The 16,837-nt window shown below is 38.8% G+C and overlaps 2 protein-coding genes across 2 annotated transcripts; one reads left to right on the top strand and one right to left on the bottom strand.

Annotated features, from left to right (window-relative positions):
• Positions 1-7,765, bottom strand: ASB15 (ankyrin repeat and SOCS box containing 15). Its single transcript, XM_053978319.1, is given in 6 exon segments — positions 1-72; positions 74-138; positions 742-909; positions 912-950; positions 953-1,298; positions 7,631-7,765. Coding segments are annotated over 6 exon segments (825 nt in total).
• A 689-nt stretch (positions 7,766-8,454) lies between these two features.
• NDUFA5 (NADH:ubiquinone oxidoreductase subunit A5) lies at positions 8,455-12,810 on the top strand. Its single transcript, XM_053978920.1, has 5 exons — positions 8,455-8,540; positions 9,514-9,558; positions 11,111-11,227; positions 11,945-12,010; positions 12,578-12,810. Exons 1-5 carry the CDS (start codon positions 8,466-8,468, stop codon positions 12,677-12,679), a joined length of 405 nt encoding a protein of 134 aa, XP_053834895.1. The 5' UTR covers positions 8,455-8,465; the 3' UTR covers positions 12,680-12,810.
• The last annotated feature ends 4,027 nt before the right edge of the window (positions 12,811-16,837 follow it).

Genomic DNA, 16,837 nt, shown 5'->3' with positions numbered 1-16,837 from the left:
TCATTTTTTCTGTGTTTCTATGAAAAACTGAATTCTTGTGCTTAGAGGCACATAATCTGTGTAATCTACAAAAAACACAAGCCACTTTTCCAGCTAAATGTCTCAATCATGGAACAGCAATAAACTCACTGAACTGAAACAGAGAATACATCAAGCCATAATTTCAAAATCTGAGCAGAGAAATGCCAAAGAACACATTTTAAAGTAATTACAGAAGACAATTTAAACAAAGTCCTAGCAATGGCCTTCAACAGTCAAATTGATACCAGGTAGGTTACTTTAAAAGCCATTTTTCTTCCATCTTTAACCTTTGTGAACCCTCAATTTATGCAAACAGGCTTGAAGGCAAAAAAAAAAAAACAACAAAAAAAAAAAAAAACCAAACAAAAAAACCTGTAATCTGTGGTACTGTTTTCTTCAACAGAAATATTTATTTGGAAACACATCTACTCCACTAGTTAGGAAAGGAACAGAAATTCCAGAATCCTTCCTCATGATTTCTTAAAATTTCCTTTCTAAATCTCTAATAAATTAATACAAATATAAAACCACATCACCACCATATGTACATTATTTTCTCTACCTCAGAGAGGAAAATAAGAAATGGCTATTTTATTTTTAGTGTTTTCAAAAAAGGATTTTGACAGTATGTTAATTCAACACTAGAAACCAGAGGGTTTAAATCTGGCTAACGAAAAGAGCAAAGTGAAGAGAAGCAAGGAAGGTATGTATTTATTAGTTTATTATTTATTGAAGAAGTAGTCCAACTGGGAATAGGCTCGAGCTCTGGAGCTGGCCACACAAAAGAATTTCCAAAGATACCCTGACACATAAAGTCCAAACACATCTCCACATTATATCCATGACTGAGCAACAGCCTCAGCATAACGTCACCATTCAAAGAATACCAAATGCACTGGGGAAATGCGTATCATTAAGCAACAAAATTAGCAGTTGACATCTGCTCTGTAAGATAGGAATTGCTTTACAATTCCATGCCTGTCAGCTCTCACTGTTATGAGAACACAGTTTAAAGGATCCTTGTTTGGGTTTGTTCCTGCTTTGAGCAATATTTTGGTGCAAAGAATCTCATTATTATAAACAGCACAACAAAGTGCAGTCTCTCTTCTGTCATCATAAGTATTTGAAGTTATGTGTTCAGACAAGAGAGTGTTGACATCCAAACTCTTTTCAATGACAAGCTCTAGACACTGGTTCTGGCTGTCTACAGCAGAATGAACAGTGCTTGACCCACTTTTCTGGATTAAAGTTTGGGAGGTGGTAAAGTTAGGTGGTAACTAAGAACACAGATGTATGCCAGTGCAGAGGTGAATTTCCCTTTTCCTGACTACATATCATTATGATTAATATGCTCCAGCACACCACAGTGAACATATTCAGCCGTAACCCCTAATGGAGTTACTCAATATTTGTCCTTGATGTTCACACTTCCATAATTCTTCAGAATGTCAACAATGTCTTTGCATTTCTGTTTTGCAGCTTCTTGCACTGATGACCAATAAGCTTCTCCTTGTAATTTATGGTATTGGAATAAACACCCTTTTCTAGGATCATTTGCACATTTTCCACAAAGCTAGTTTTTGCTGCCCAAGTTATTAGTGCTGTTTTCCATGGCATGTTTTTTATTGCCATGTTGATTCATAAGATGTTAGAGGTAAGAAAGTGAAAAAAGATAAAACAAAATAAAGCACAAGGCTGTTAACACACACACACATATATCAGAAATCCTTAAATGCTAAGTTTTTATTAAAAGTATTTGTAATTAGGTTAACCTAACCAGTACTGCCAAACAACACTGAATACTGAATATTAATTTTTGCTTTGTTTGTAAGCTTCTGAACAAAATGTTGAAAATGGTCTAATTTATTTGCTGATATAAACTGACGCAACTTTTCCAAAACACAAAAAATTTGCTTGAACATTTAAACATAAGCAAGATGCTTATGTCCATGGAGGACTTGGTCATACTTCTTTTGGTTAACAGTTCCAGCCCGTTGGTGTCTTCATTATTCTATGTTTCTTTGTTGCTCTCCTTATCTTATGGGATATTTTAACCTTTCCTGCCATCTAAAGTGACTTCAAATACTTGTGGAATTGGCTGAACTGCAACCTCATGCAGTGGAAACCACTCTCTTTGATCAGTTTCCTTTAAAGCATATGTCAGGTTCTTGAAGCCTTGACCTTACAAACTTGAACAGAAAAATGTGAGGCAGTTGAAAAAATAACATGCCAAAAGCTCAGATTTGCAAAGGGACTACTTTATTTTATTTTAGGGTGTGGTTTTTTGTTTTGTTTTCTGTTTGTTTGTTTGTTTTGTTTTGTTTTCATCCCAGGACACCTTCCTTCATGGATTTTACAATTTTCCTATTGTTCTCACTAGGTGATACAATAAAATGGTCTCATGTTATTAATTACCTCTTTTAGTGGTCCTTAATATGTTAAAACCCCCCAAAACAAACCCTAAACACTCACAAATATTGTTTTATCTTTATAGTGCCAAAGCACAGTCTATCAAAGAAGATAAATGACTTTGGACTCTCTGCACTATTTCTGCAGTCATGAAGTTTAATGGACATTCACGTGAGTTTGGTACACAAGGTCAGGCGATGGTCAAGCCACGCCAGCTATTATTTTCAAGGTGTGAGAGTCATTGAAATGCGCAGTGGATTAGTAACAGAGTATGTCAAATCTTTTAACTATAGTCATCAACTTAAATTCAGTCCGTTCATATCACCAACTGTAACTGTGGCTTATGTTCACTATGCTTTTTCCTCATGATATCACATCAACCAACCATCTTACTGGTAAATTCTCATTATAACTGGAAGGTCAAGAATGTTGCTCTTTACAACATCTTCTAGGTTTTTGAACTGTAAAATGCAATCTTTATAAGTTGTAAAACACACAGAAAGAAAAAAGCTTTAAGTTAATATATGCTGTACCTACCTACGTTTTTCCAAATGAGCTTTGGGTTTTGATAGTTTCTCTGTTTGATTAAATCTAAGTGGCTTAACGCATTTGTCCTGTTGAATCTTTTTTTTTTTTATTTTTAAACTACCGCTCCCACAGTTTGTGCAGTCGTGTGCTCTTTCTATCACACTGAACACTTATTATCCTCAAAATGTTGTACAAATATTACACAATTACACTAAGTCCCTCTTGCATGTTTGTAACAGAAAGATCATGGTTCTAGTCATCCTAAATAGAGATGGAACATTGGAACTGCTATTTGGAAGAAATCTTCTGAAACTTATTTTCAAGGGGAAGTGTTAATCAGCTTTCTCTTCAGACTAGTTTCTGCATTGCTCTTGTAAGCAGTAAGTCACTCAAAGTACCATAGCCAATATTATAATCCCATCCACAAATACCTTACTAGTTAGTATATTATGATAAAGCTTGCAAACCAAAATTAAATTAGTAAGGGCTTACATTTAGATTGATTCAGAAACTAAAGGTCTCTTGGATTCAGATTCCCACATAATACAGTTTCTCACCTCTTTCAATGTGTACTGGAATCATGGCCTGGGTTTTTAACTGCAAGGAAAGAAATCTGAAGGAAGATATTCAAAATCTCTACTTCATTTTCTCTGATCGAGAAAATATACAACTTGGGTGTTGAGTGCCATCTCTGAACACAAAAAAAAAAAAGGAGTCCAAGAATAATAAAATAATATTCACAAATACATTTTTATTTGGGGCTTAGAAAAACAGACCTTTATGTTGTTCATAAAGGGCAAGCTTTTCTGAAGGTTCTCTGTCCCTTTCTACTGTGTCCATAGTCAAGGTGTCAGCATAACAGGCCAAAAGAAGATTTAACATGGAAGTTAGACTGATGAACTGCTCATCATAATGCGGACACGCATACCACTCTCCCTCATCTCTTGTGGGCAATACACTCCATTGACAGGCAGAAGAATTCAGAGGCAAGGTTCTTTTATGCATTTTTCCTCTAATTTTCATTAACATTTCTCAAATTCTGATGGCACCTTAAAGCTTCCATCATTGAACTCACAAATACACTTTTGTTATGAACACTCACAAACCTTTTAGAGAGCAAAGATAAAATCTCTCCTGGACTAGCAGCTTCAGAAGTATACATCAATGAACATAACTACAAACTCAACCTGCCATCAGCTAAAAGGAAAATACATTTTAGACCACATTAATATCTTGTTGGCAGCTAAGAGGTGCTCCTAAGGAAACAGTTAATTTACGTAAGATAATCTATTAAGGAAAAATATGTAACATTCATAATCTCATTTCCTCCACAATTGCTTCAAGACAAAAGTTACCTTCCCCTTTTTCACACCTTTCATTTTGAAAACCCTTCATTTGAAGATTTTATGCCATTGATAAAACTCTTTTTTAATGAATCAAGTGGATCCCTATTGGATCCACATGGATGGACCTTCATGCCCTGCCAGCCTTACTGAAGTTGCTGTCCTTAGGGAAGTTGAGAATTATTATATTCCATCACATTATATTTACCCCAGAGCCTGAACCAAAAAGGCTCCTGAAGATTTACACAGGCCTTAGATCAGACCCTCACATTGCAAACTCTCTGAAAAAAAGTCAGTTTAGTGTATTAAAAAAAATTTTTAGCAATGCTTACATATGGTCTACTCCTGCCAGATGATCAATACGCTCCTAAGATCAGTGTTTCCAGGAAGAGTTAAGAATATTAAGCAAGATAGATTTTTAGTAATAATATCATTTTATTTTAATTAGAATATATTTCCTTTCTACGACTCCTTTCTCTCCAAAAGATCAGAGGAATAAATCAGTTTAGAGACCACCACAGAAAATTCTCTCTGGTTATGCAGAGACTCTCCTGCTTTGCTATACTCCCCGGAGTGATTTCACCACAGGCATCATATAGCTCTTGAACACGAACTTAACCAGAAAGGTCTTAGATGAGCAGTGTTTCAGAATTGCTGTGTGTACTATTTTCAAATGATCTTATCCCACAAAAATTCACATATTGTAAAATGAGAAAGTTGTTAGTAGCAAGTAACTGTGACAGGGAAAAGTAAGAGTAAGGCAAAGAGCTCCCCACAGCAAAAGAGCTGGACACGCTGCCAAGGGTCTACACGTGCTCCGAGAGCCTGATTTGCTATATCACTGCTGGTAATACACTGTGCTGAGGTGACAAGGTCTGACCAAAGCATGGATGTTCCACAAGGATCACAGGGGTACAAAACAGCATGGCTGATACACTGAGCAGCAACAGAAACATCGCTGCTCCATTACGTGATGTGGCAATGTAAAGGCTAAAAAGCTCAGCAGGAAAATCTTCTTCCATTCTCCCTTGGCAGTTTCTCAATTGCCAGTCCCACACACTGGATCACTGGAAACAATTGCAAACCCTTACTCTAAATGAGTTTTAGTTTTTTATGTTACAAAGAATATTTTCCTTAAACTGTGGTTTGAGTAACCTGATATTTTTCTGATATTTTTTATATTCATACCTGAAAAACTAGACATCACTTCTTGATGTTTTACTTAGAAGAATGTTTTTCTCTCTAAATTACTGGTTTTTCATTAGAAAAAATATTAAATACTTGCTAATCATGGAAGTTGCAGCTTTCCTTGTAAAGAAGTGTATCAAGCATTTATTGCTTTTAAACACATAAAATTGTCTGAGAGTTAATGTTATTCTAATTTCTTATCCTTAAAATAAACTAGACAATCTTAACTTTACTCTGTAAATAGAAGGCCCTTAGACATGCACAGAGGTTATTCATAGCAATAAAATAATTACTAGCAGTCTAAATTTGGAATCAGTCTCTTAAGTATTATGTTTTTAAACTACTTCTCTGTTAGTTTAATTGGGGAGCATACCACAGTGTCACCATTTCAACCCACTATCTTGCCAGTGCTACTCTGGGGCCTGAATTTGAACAGCCAGGAACAGTGCCCTGCAAGCTGAAGTGTCCTGTGATACTTCTAAAATTAAATACGCAGTTGCTAGATAAATTAAGGTCTGACCTTGTACAACTGTAACATAAGCAGACTCGACCCTCAGGAAAGTATTACACATGACTTCTCTAAAATCTCATCAAAAGTAACACGAGGTCTGGGGATATAAGATTATCTGTGTCCCCATTGGTTAAACAACTCCCATTAAGAAAATTAATTATTTGCCAATTATTCTCAAGCACTATGTTAATAACATATGGGAACATATTTACATAAATCACAACAAATTTGAGAAGCTTTAGCCTTTAACTAGTTGCAGATCCCACCATATTACCTCACCAAACACTAATCTCTCTCTCTGAGGCTGACAAGATGCAAGCGTTATAGATTCAATGACAGACAATTACAGTACTTATTTAACTAGTTTGATAACTTGAAGCTGGACAAAGAAGCAGGAAGCATGGCACCACAGACAGCAGTGATGAAAATACTGAATAACCCCAGAGTAAGATCAAGAGCAGCAGTACCCAGCAAGCTAAACTCAGGCATGGGATGAGGAAGAAGCTGGAAACATCGCTGATTCAAAACCTGTGTTGTTCCGGTTTTAACCAATTAGTTGCCATTTTTACCATAATGAACAGACAATAAGGTTACACAAAAAACTGAAAAAAACCCCAAACTTCCATCTTGTCTTTAATTGTTCTAATGAAATTAAATTTTACAGTGAACTCCTCCATGACTTTCAACTCACTTGCATTTATAGAACCATAGAAGTGTAAGCTTAACTTAAGCTTAAGGCACTACATGCATTTCAATCTTTGAGCGCGAGATCAACAAAAACATTTAATGATGATAAATAATCTTCACTGCAACTTCTTTGGCCAGTGTGACCTAACTAAAGGTGGCACGCCCCTAAAAAACTCCAGTATAACAGAAGCAGACAGAAACAATGCTGAGATCCTGTTCTGCTGCTGGCTATGAGATTATATGAACAGACATATATTCTTATCTAACTAATAACTTAAAAATATGTATTTATAATAAAGAACAAAAATGTTGCAATTATTTACTTTCAGTTCTTTTACGTGACCAGGACACCATCAGAACTAGTACATATCCACATTACAAACATGGTATTGTTTTGAGTTTCAGATATTTTTAATAACATTATGCATTGTGCATGAAGTGCCTGATTCCAGTCATATGTAATTACTAGATATAAAGCCATTAATTATGTTTCATGCAGAATAAATAAGTTGTTGTTGTACATATACCACATCACATGGAAATCTGAGCTATAATACCATAAGATAAACTCATTGGTGAGACAAACATGGAACAAAGATCTATAGCAAGGCCTTCTTAGGTCACCTACATACTGAATATTAACACATAGGATAACAGTCCTAACAGAATCCCTAGTGTAAAACAGATATTAAATAAACTGTGAAATGCTATGTGGGTAGTTTGGGGTTTTTTTTGTTTATTTTCAAAGTGAGGTACTTGTTGACTGTACACTGATAATACTTCGTAGGTTTCAGCTTTGTTGCATTTTAAAATAAATCATGTATTGAAATGGGATTTGTCCAGTTTGGAGAATTTCCCACATACCACTTTGAGATTGATTTCACAAAGATTTTCACCAACAAGGCTGCTTTTCACTTTGTTAGGATGTGGCAAGGACTCCTACATGCTTAGGCTGTCTAAAGTCACTCAAAACTACTGCTGGAACGATGCTAACGGTGTTAAAAGATCGCCAGGCGCAGAACCATTTGTGCTCTGGTCTGTTAGTGTCATCAGGAGATAGATCATCTGGTTGGACCATCAGAGAGAAGGGGAAAATACAGGGCAGGTCCAATAAAAAGAAAGGCAGGAACGTTTAAAGACTGTCATTTTGGAAAGAGAAAGAATTTCAGGACCTAGGAAAGAAACTCCAGTTCTTTCCGATGCAATTGCAAAGAACCCAGGCATGGGGAAACGCAAGCCCTGAATACTGATATAAACTGCATTAGCCACTTTGCTTTAGTTGCAGATTGGAGGAAGTGCTTGTTTTATCAAAGGACTGGTTTCCAGGGAGAAATCAAAGATATTCTGAAACTCGGTGGAGTTTGCTGACCAGCTATGAAAAAGAGGAGCTCAAGAGGAGGACAAAGGAATTACAAAGAACGAGTTGTCCAGAATAAGACACAAACATACAACATAATTATTATAAAGTATTACTATGCAAAACTCACCCCTTAAGTTAACAACTAAGCACAAGACTTAAGAGAGACAAATGGATCTTCAAATGAACATCACGTTCACCTCTTACCAAAAATTTAAACTGTCTTTTCATTGCTCTTTTGTCCCATTGTCTATCTCAAGGTCCTTAATTAAGTTCCCTATTTTCTGCCTAGCTCTGTTTTAGGGCGTTTTTTGCCCACGAGCAGACTCGGGCCGCTCGGAGCAGGCGCTACCACCCCAGCCTCTCCCCACAGCGGCCCCGGCGCACGCGCACTGCTGCCGCCCCGCCGGCCCTGCGGCGCATGCGCAGCCCAGCGCCCTCCGCTGCGTCCTCTGAGGGCGCCGCGAGCGCGGCCATGGCGGGGGCGCTGAGGAAGGTGAGGCGCCGCCGGGGGCCTTGAGCCGCGCCCTGCTCCTGCGCGGGGTCGGCCTTTCTGGGGGAGGGCAAGGAGTGCCGGAGCCGTGGGGTGAGAGCGAGCGGCCACTCTGCGAGGGAAAGGCCAAGGACAACGCAGGGCCTGGGTCATCTCCCCGGCAGCCGGGGGCGGCGGGCCCGCGGTGTGGGGCGGCTGGAGCCGGGGGCACCGGAGCTGCCCCAGCAGCTGCTTGGTGAACATCGCCAGCCGGTCGAAGGAAGGAATTGTCCCGTTCTGTACTGCACTGAGGCGGCCTCACCTTGAGTGTTCTGATCACTGTGATCTGAGAAAGATACTAAGCTATTAGAGAGCATCCAAAGGAGAACAACGGAGATGTTAAAGGGCTTGTAGGGGAAGCCCTATGAGGGGCGGCCGAGGTCATTGGTCTGTTCAGCCTGGAGGAGAGGAGGGTGAGGGGAGACCTCATTGCAGTTACAGCTTTCTCATGAGGAGAAGAGGAGGGGCAGGCACTGATCTCTGTGGTGACCAGTGACAGAACCCGAGGGAATGGCCTGAAGTTCTGTCAGGGAGGTTTAGATTGGATGTTAGAAAAAGGTTCTCCACCCAGAGGGTGTTTGGGCACTGGAACAGCTCCCCAGGGAAGTGGTCGCAGCACCAGCCTGACAGAATTCAAGAAGCGTTTGGACAGTGCTCTCAGACACAGCGTGTTACTCTTGGGGATGGTGCTGTGCAGGGCAGGAGTTGGAGTGGATGATCCTTGTGAGTCCCTTCCAACTCAGGATATTTTATGATCCTGATTCTGGTAAGGTGAGCTGCTCCCTCTTGGAGCGCTGGAATTCTGGAATAACGGGCATATGGCAGGAGGCAGGGCTGGTGTCACGGAATGGTCCCTGTCAGGTGTATACTGAGTCAAAATAATTAGTGTGGAAATGGATGCTTAGGTGTGTTAAGTATGTTTATGCTCTCTCTACAGACCACTGGACTTGTAGGATTGGCTGTAGCCGAGAACCCTCATGAGGTACGTAACACGTCTCATTCTCTGGTAATGGAAACTCTCAGTGAGCTCTAAGGTTTTTTGTGATGTGTTTGCATGTGTAGGTATGCAGTATATCTTAATCTGGTGTCAGCTTAATGAAATAATTTAAATTGTCCACTGTGATAAAGGTTTAATGAATGTCATTGTAAGTTATTTTACACATGTACTTTTTGTGGCATGCACTGATTTAAAAAACCTCTCTAATGTAAGTATCTTTATGAACCAGTATTTGATTTCTTTCATCAGTAATGCCAAAACAAAGAACTCTTTAAATTCAGTTCTTCATAAATATAATTCATGCTTCTCAGGCAAAAAGATTTTTGCTGCTTTGCTGTGTACTCATATATTGAAATACCTTATACTAAAGGGATAGCCTAGTCTTAGATGATAGAGACTAGCCATGTGCAAAGCCACGCCAAGGCCCTGGGATGGCAAGCAGTGCTGAGATTGAAATACTCCAGTGGTACTTGGAAACTGCATGAGTTGGTTCTCATAGCAATATATGGCTTTCTTTTTACCTCCTCAGGCTCAGTAGTGTAAATATGTTTGTCACTTCATGCTTATTCAGGAGGCATTAGCTTTGAAAGAACTTCAGCGATTTTTTTAAGTTCTCCACTTCAAAATTTCTTATTATACAGCAATTATATTTCAAAAATGCTTTTGACTCCAATACTTAAGAATGCTGTAAAAAAGAACCCTTGACAAAATCACTACTGTTTTGTAGAAAATATTCTAGCTCAGTCTACAGTTTTGTCAGACACTTTCTGGATGAACTTAGTACATTTTAGTCTTTTCAGCAACTTAAAGCTAAGAGTGAAGTACTGGACAGTGGTTTAGTTGAAGTTCAGGTTTTTTGCCAATCTTCTTTTTGTTTCCTGTTTTTTCTTCCTTGTACTTCTTTTAGTATTGTGCTTCTATTTCTTATTGTTCCTATAGGACATCCATTCCTTGTATTTCTTATTGTTCCTATAGGACATCCATTCCTTGTCAGGTAGATACAATTACCCAGTACAAAAGTGTGAATTTATTCACCACAATGCGTCCTTAATCCCTGCATTTAAATCCAGCAATAAGAGTTTCAGGTTTAATTTAGATCTGTCTGTTACTCAGAACTTTGCAGCAGCATGAGGAAAAGTGACAAAAACCCCTCCATTATGATATCTTTGTAACTTCCTCGGGTAAATTTTCAGTATCTGATCGGTTAGATGTGAATTTGCCTCTTTTTTTTTTTTTTTTTTTTTTTTAAGAGCATTTTACAGCCTTTACTGTTTTTTTTTTTTAATTTTGTATCCAGTGTGTTCAGATTGCAACTGTCTTTGTTTTTTCTTTTTTTTTGTTTTTTTTATTTGAGGAATGTGACAGTCCCTGATTTACCCAAGATGGAGTTCATGGCTCAGACTTAACTATTAGTTGATTTTACACTTCTGAATTGAATACCATATTTCGTGTATATATATAATAGCTCAGTAGGTTTGGTGGGACAAGTTAAATAATTGCAGTTGTGTATTTTAACCATGTCTTGTGATCACTTCAGCGCCTGCGAATACTGTACACAAAAATCCTTAGTATCCTGGAAAACATTCCCAAAGATGCAGCTTACAGGAAATACACTGAGCAGATTGTAAATGAGCGATTTGATTTGGTGAAAAAGGTAAGTACAGTGCTATTTCATTAATGCTGCACATTAAAAAAAATCGTAGGATGAGAAAAGTGATTTTTGGAGTGCCTGGCTCTTTCTTAGTTGCACATGTAACTTTCAGGTATCAATTCAGAAACAATTGAAGTATCAAGGTTTATTTTTTGCTATTGACTGTGATATTTCGATGGCATATGAAAAAGAATTGTTAATTTCCTGCTGATGTTTTGTGAAAATTAGAAGCAAACATTGGTTTTTTTGAAAGATTCATAGAAAAGTGGTAATTTTCACACGCTTTCACAGAAAAAGGTACGTGCTCTTGCCAGTGTAGTATCTTAGCACAATCCTTGCCTTCAATATTTAAGACTACGTTTTGTTACATTAAACTCTGCAATACTGTTATTGTGTATTTAAGGTGATAATTGAAAGCTATATAATTCTATAAAAATCTAAGAACAAGAGTCTTTTCCAAGATAAAAACTAAAGCCTGTATCTGCTAATATTTCTTTGGATTCAGTATATAGCATTCATTCTTTGCATTTATCATTGAGTGTTTGATGTTTGCTTCTCAGTAACAAATGAGTGTGAGATTTCTTTGATAATGTAAAATTATATAAGCCAGCTGATTCTGAGAAAGATTGGAGTGTGATCTGGTTAAATTACTGTTTTCATGCTTTTCATGGGCTTTCTACTCTCACTAAAACATTTTATTGTATGTATTTGAACACACAGGAGTCTGACGTGCAAAAACTACAGGACAAACTGAATAGTGGTCAGATAGAAGAAGTCATTGTACAGGTAAAGAGGGGAAATTTGAAATGAAGTACAAATGTAGCAGTGTTTTTTAGTGCTCCTTGGGCTGAGCTTTTGTTCAGAAAATTGGAAGTTTTGTGATCTTCCTTTGCTGCAAAACAGTCAAACAGAAGAAGAACCCCTGAAAACAAATTGTCATGTAGTGGTGGGATGGCCTTGCTAAAACATAACAAATTAACAACTGTTTCTTGCATTATGCTTACAGATATGCATGTATACCTACATTGCTTCTTACAGGGTCTAAATCAGTGAAAAGCGCAGAAGAGGATTGAATAATATTGGGGGTAATCCAAACTGAGTGGAAAATATCATGAAGTTGTCATTGTCTCTCTGAAGAGAACATCTATTTGGGCATTTAGGGGTGATGGGATTTTTTTCAAAAGAACAACCCCCAAAGCATGCAGTTCCTTTGATATTTATAGGTGAAATTTGTGGTAGTGTGTGACCATGCTAGATAGTGACATCACTGAGGTAATTAACTGACATAGAGGTAATTTAATATTTTGGCAATTGTATAAAATTTAAGACTTTGTGTATGGTGTTTATTAACAGGCTGAAAATGAGCTGTCGCTGGCAAGAAAAATGATACAGTGGAAACCATGGGAGCCTCTAGTTGAAGAACCTCCTTCTAATCAGTGGAGATGGCCAATATAATTTTCAAAATGGTGTAACCTCTTGAAAGTAAAAAGAAAAAATTAATTATTAATCTATTGTTACTGACAGTTGTCTTTAAATTAAAGAAAATCACTTAATTAAAATATATTTTGTCCACTTATATTTAGCAATCTAAAGGCTGCTGCCTATTTCTTGCAAAAATGGTTTTAAGAAAATTCTTCTGGCATTCCTACAATCTTTCGTTTATTTAATTTTTTGCATTTTATATTAACAGGATATTTGCCTTATGCCAAGTTATTTTTATTATATGTATGTTAAAAATACAGACATTATAGGCCACTTGAAATCAAAATCCAAGTTGCAGAAAAGTATGATGATTTTGTCCCACCTTTGGTTGTGTATTTTTGCTACCCCTGACAGGGTCTTAATGGTCATGCAGATACTGCAGTGAGGGATCTAATGCTTACCAAAAAGAACAGGATTTTAGGTTTCAGCTCAATCCCTGTCCTGAACTGGCTGACCCTACTGCCCACATAACTAAACACTATTTCTGGCTTGTGGGAGGTGCTGGGAAGATGGGAGATACAAGGGGGAGAAAGAAGACTGCTACTCAAATTTATGGCAGCAGGTTTCTTGTTAACAGGTAGGTTACCATACTTGGCGTAACACCTGTGGCACAAACCTTAGTATTGGGATCTTAAAGAATTGTGTAGACCTGTATTGGTGTATTGTTGATTCACATCTCGAGTGTTAAGTGTTGCAGTAAATGGGGTGACATCAGGCTGGCTACTGGTCTCCAGTTGGGTCCCACAGGGCTCCATCTTAGGGCCAGTGCTCTTCAGTATCTTCATTAACGACTTAGATGCAGGACAGGAAGGGATACTCAGTAAATTTGCTGATGACACTACTTTGGGAGGAGCTGTTGGCTCCCTCAAAGGCAGAGAGACCTTGCAGAGAGACCTCAGCAGATTACAGAGATGGGCCATCACCATCTGAAGTTAAAGAGACACAAGTGCTGGATTCTGCACCTGGGATGGGGCAACCCTGGATGTAGCGACAGACCGAGGAATGAGATACTGGAAAGCAGCGCTGCAGAAAGAGACCTGGGGGTCCTGGTGGATGGCAAGTTGAACATGAGTCAGCAGTGCCCTGGCAGCCAGGAGGGCCAACCCTGTCCTGGGGTGCATGAGGCACAGCATCGCCAGCCAGGCAAGGGAGGGGATTGTCCCGCTCTGCTCTGCTCTGCTCTGCTCTGCTGTGCTCTGGGGTGGCCTCACCTCACGTGCTGGGGGCTAGTTTGGGCACCACAAAAAAGATAAAGAACTTTTAGATAGTATCCAAAGGAGGGTAGGGAAGCTGGTGAAGGGTCTTGAAGGGGCAGCCATATGAGGAGTGGCTGAGGTCAGTGGACAGGCTGTGGCCTGTTCAGTCTGGAGCAGAGGAGACTGAGGGGAGACCTCACTGTGGTCTTCAACATTCTCACAAGGGGAAGTGGAAGAGCAGGGGCTCATGTCTGGTGACCAGTGATGGGACCCAAGGAAACAGCACGAAGCTGTATCACAAGGGGTCTAGGTTTGCTATTAGGAAATGTTTTTCAGCCACAGGGTGCTTGAGCACTGAGATTAGCTCAGTTGGTTAAAGCAGGGGCTAATCACACAAGGGTGTGGGTTCAGTCCCTGGATGGGCCATTCATTTAAGAGTTGGACTTGATGGTCCCTTGCAGGTCCCTTCCAATTCAGAATATTCTGTGATTCTTTTGAAAGCTTTTGTTTAAAGATTTAATCCTATAAATCCCAATTAAAATATCCAAACTAGATCTAAGGGTACTGTGCACGTTTGCCTTTACTGATGTTTTTTTAAGACCATTAGTAACATTCCTGCAAGTTTAAAGACAGGAATATAGCTATATCACAAAAATCTGCAGTTTAATAAGCATTTGTATATGCACTGCTTACATTACACAACATATTTGGTCATAGCTGTTTTTGTCATAGCTTTTAGGCTTGTAAATTTATTTGTGGCATCATTATTACAAATAATTAATTACAAATTTATGTAGTATTTTATGCAATGGTATTGGGTGGTAGGTCAATAGAAGAGAAAACCAGTATTCCCAAGGTATTCACTCCAGAAACTATTTTCACTGCATTCTTTAGCATTGGGTTCCCCCCCCTCCTCCCACAACTATTATTATAATTACAGAAATTTTTAGATTTTGAAAATTTAAAAAGTGAAAAATACTTAGTTTCATTGTTTGGTTTTGAAGGATTTTTTAGTCTTGGCCAAGGTAGAAACTGGTCTTTTCCTAAGAAAAACCACTAGATGGCATTCCAGAAGAGGACTTTGCTAAAGTTAACAAACACAATTTTCACATGAGAAATATTTAGGGATTACAGACTTGAATGAGGGCCAATGCTATCACATGAGTAATGAAAATTAATGGATTTTGGTAATAAGTATTGAGCTGACCTGAGAGGAATCAAAATAAAATAAATTTAAAAAAAAAAAAAAACCCACAACAAAGTCTAGTATGAATGATAGTGGCATGAAATGATGGAGGGGGAAGGAAAGTTGCCAGAATATGGTAGCAACTATTGGAATTCTTTCTACTCTCCCATAACTGAGACATTTGCTGAACTCTCTTCTTGCTCCAGGGGAGAGGAAGTTGTTTTCACGGCCCACTTCTGCTGAAATTTGATATATGGCCTTTTAAAACTCAGTTTTACAGATAAAAGCATACTCTCCTCTTCCTTTTACAAATGCACATCTGTGTCCTCCATGCAGGAGGACATTCCAAGAGGAATATGCTAGCAAGGTATAATTTGAAGGCTAACTAATTATTTAGCTTGATTTTTCTCCTTTAATTGTTGGAAATACATGATGATGCAAATAATTTTATAATCTGTTGTAATATGGTAAGGTAAATCACTGCAAGCTTTAGAGTTAACAAACTTTGGATCTGTAGAACACCTTGAGATCATCTGATTGAAGTCATGTGAATAAAAAAGTAGTTTATCTGCAAGGATGTGGCCTAGCAGAGACAGAGCCTGTTACACCAGGAAAACAACTTTCCCATCATGAGAGCAGAGCAAGTACTGAGGTTTTGCCATTCCTAACTTGCCATCTGTGCTGCTTAACCTATCCCAAGTGACTGTGTTCTGAACATGAAACCAAAACCAAGGGGAGATGAGTGAAAGCTGTTTTTTATTACTATTATTTTAATATTCAAAGTTTATATGCTATTTCATTAGGAATAAAAATGTAAAATCATTGCAACTCAAAAATGAGCTTGAATGTTTAATCAACTATATAACAGTGAGAAAGTGACACAAATGACAGTATCTTTCTATAGGATTAATGGTGATCCTATTCTGGGAGTTCAAACAAGGTTTTAGAAAAAACATCATTAGCAGTGGTAATGGGAGATTTCTGTCCTTTTGATGGGAAGGAGGCCCCGTTCAAGTGCCAAACAATGTCAGCGAAATGATAACAATCATGGCATACAATTATTGGGTATTCATTTGAATTCAATAATAATTGAAATGCTTTTTTTCAGGATTCTCCTGGAATTGCAAGACAGAACTGAGTATTTCACATCTGAAAGTTATGTGATGTGACTGCTCAGTTTTCTTGTAGCATACTGAAAACGTTTGCAGGAGTTGTGTCAGAAATGGCACCTCAAACACCAGGAAATCCAATTTCATATGGTTTTCATTCTGATTTGCATGTCTGTAATTTCCAGTTAACAGTCTCAGTGCTCACACCACGGACCCTCCAGGGAGAACAGCACGATTAGGCACGACCCGTGTCACAGCTAGGCACTGCCACACAGCTCGGAAGTGACGGCGTGTGGCACGAAGGCTGCCACCACTCACCCACAAAACCCCTTCTCGATATCCAAGAGTTCTGGAGGTTTAGTACAACTTCTGCTTTTATCTACAGCAGAAAGATATAAGGAAAAACAGTGTTTCCATACATTATTGCCGCTATGGGCTGGTATGAGCTCACATCGCCTGCTCAGGGTCACAGCGTGGGCACGGCCACTGCGGGTGTGCCAGCACTGGGGCCGCTCCAGGCCGCCAGCACGAGTTCCTGCAGGGGCTGGAGGGAGCCAGGGCAGCTGCTCGTCCTTCCGCACCGCTTCCCTCTCCTCTCTTCCTGACCCTTCTCGTCCCGGCGCGTTTTCAGTCCGCGCGG

This window comes from Vidua macroura, chromosome 5, assembly GCF_024509145.1.
Source record: "Vidua macroura isolate BioBank_ID:100142 chromosome 5, ASM2450914v1, whole genome shotgun sequence".
Lineage (NCBI taxonomy): Eukaryota > Metazoa > Chordata > Aves > Passeriformes > Viduidae > Vidua > Vidua macroura.
The sequence above is the reverse complement of the archived record's forward strand: the minus strand, read 5'-3'. Positions and strand labels throughout refer to the sequence as shown.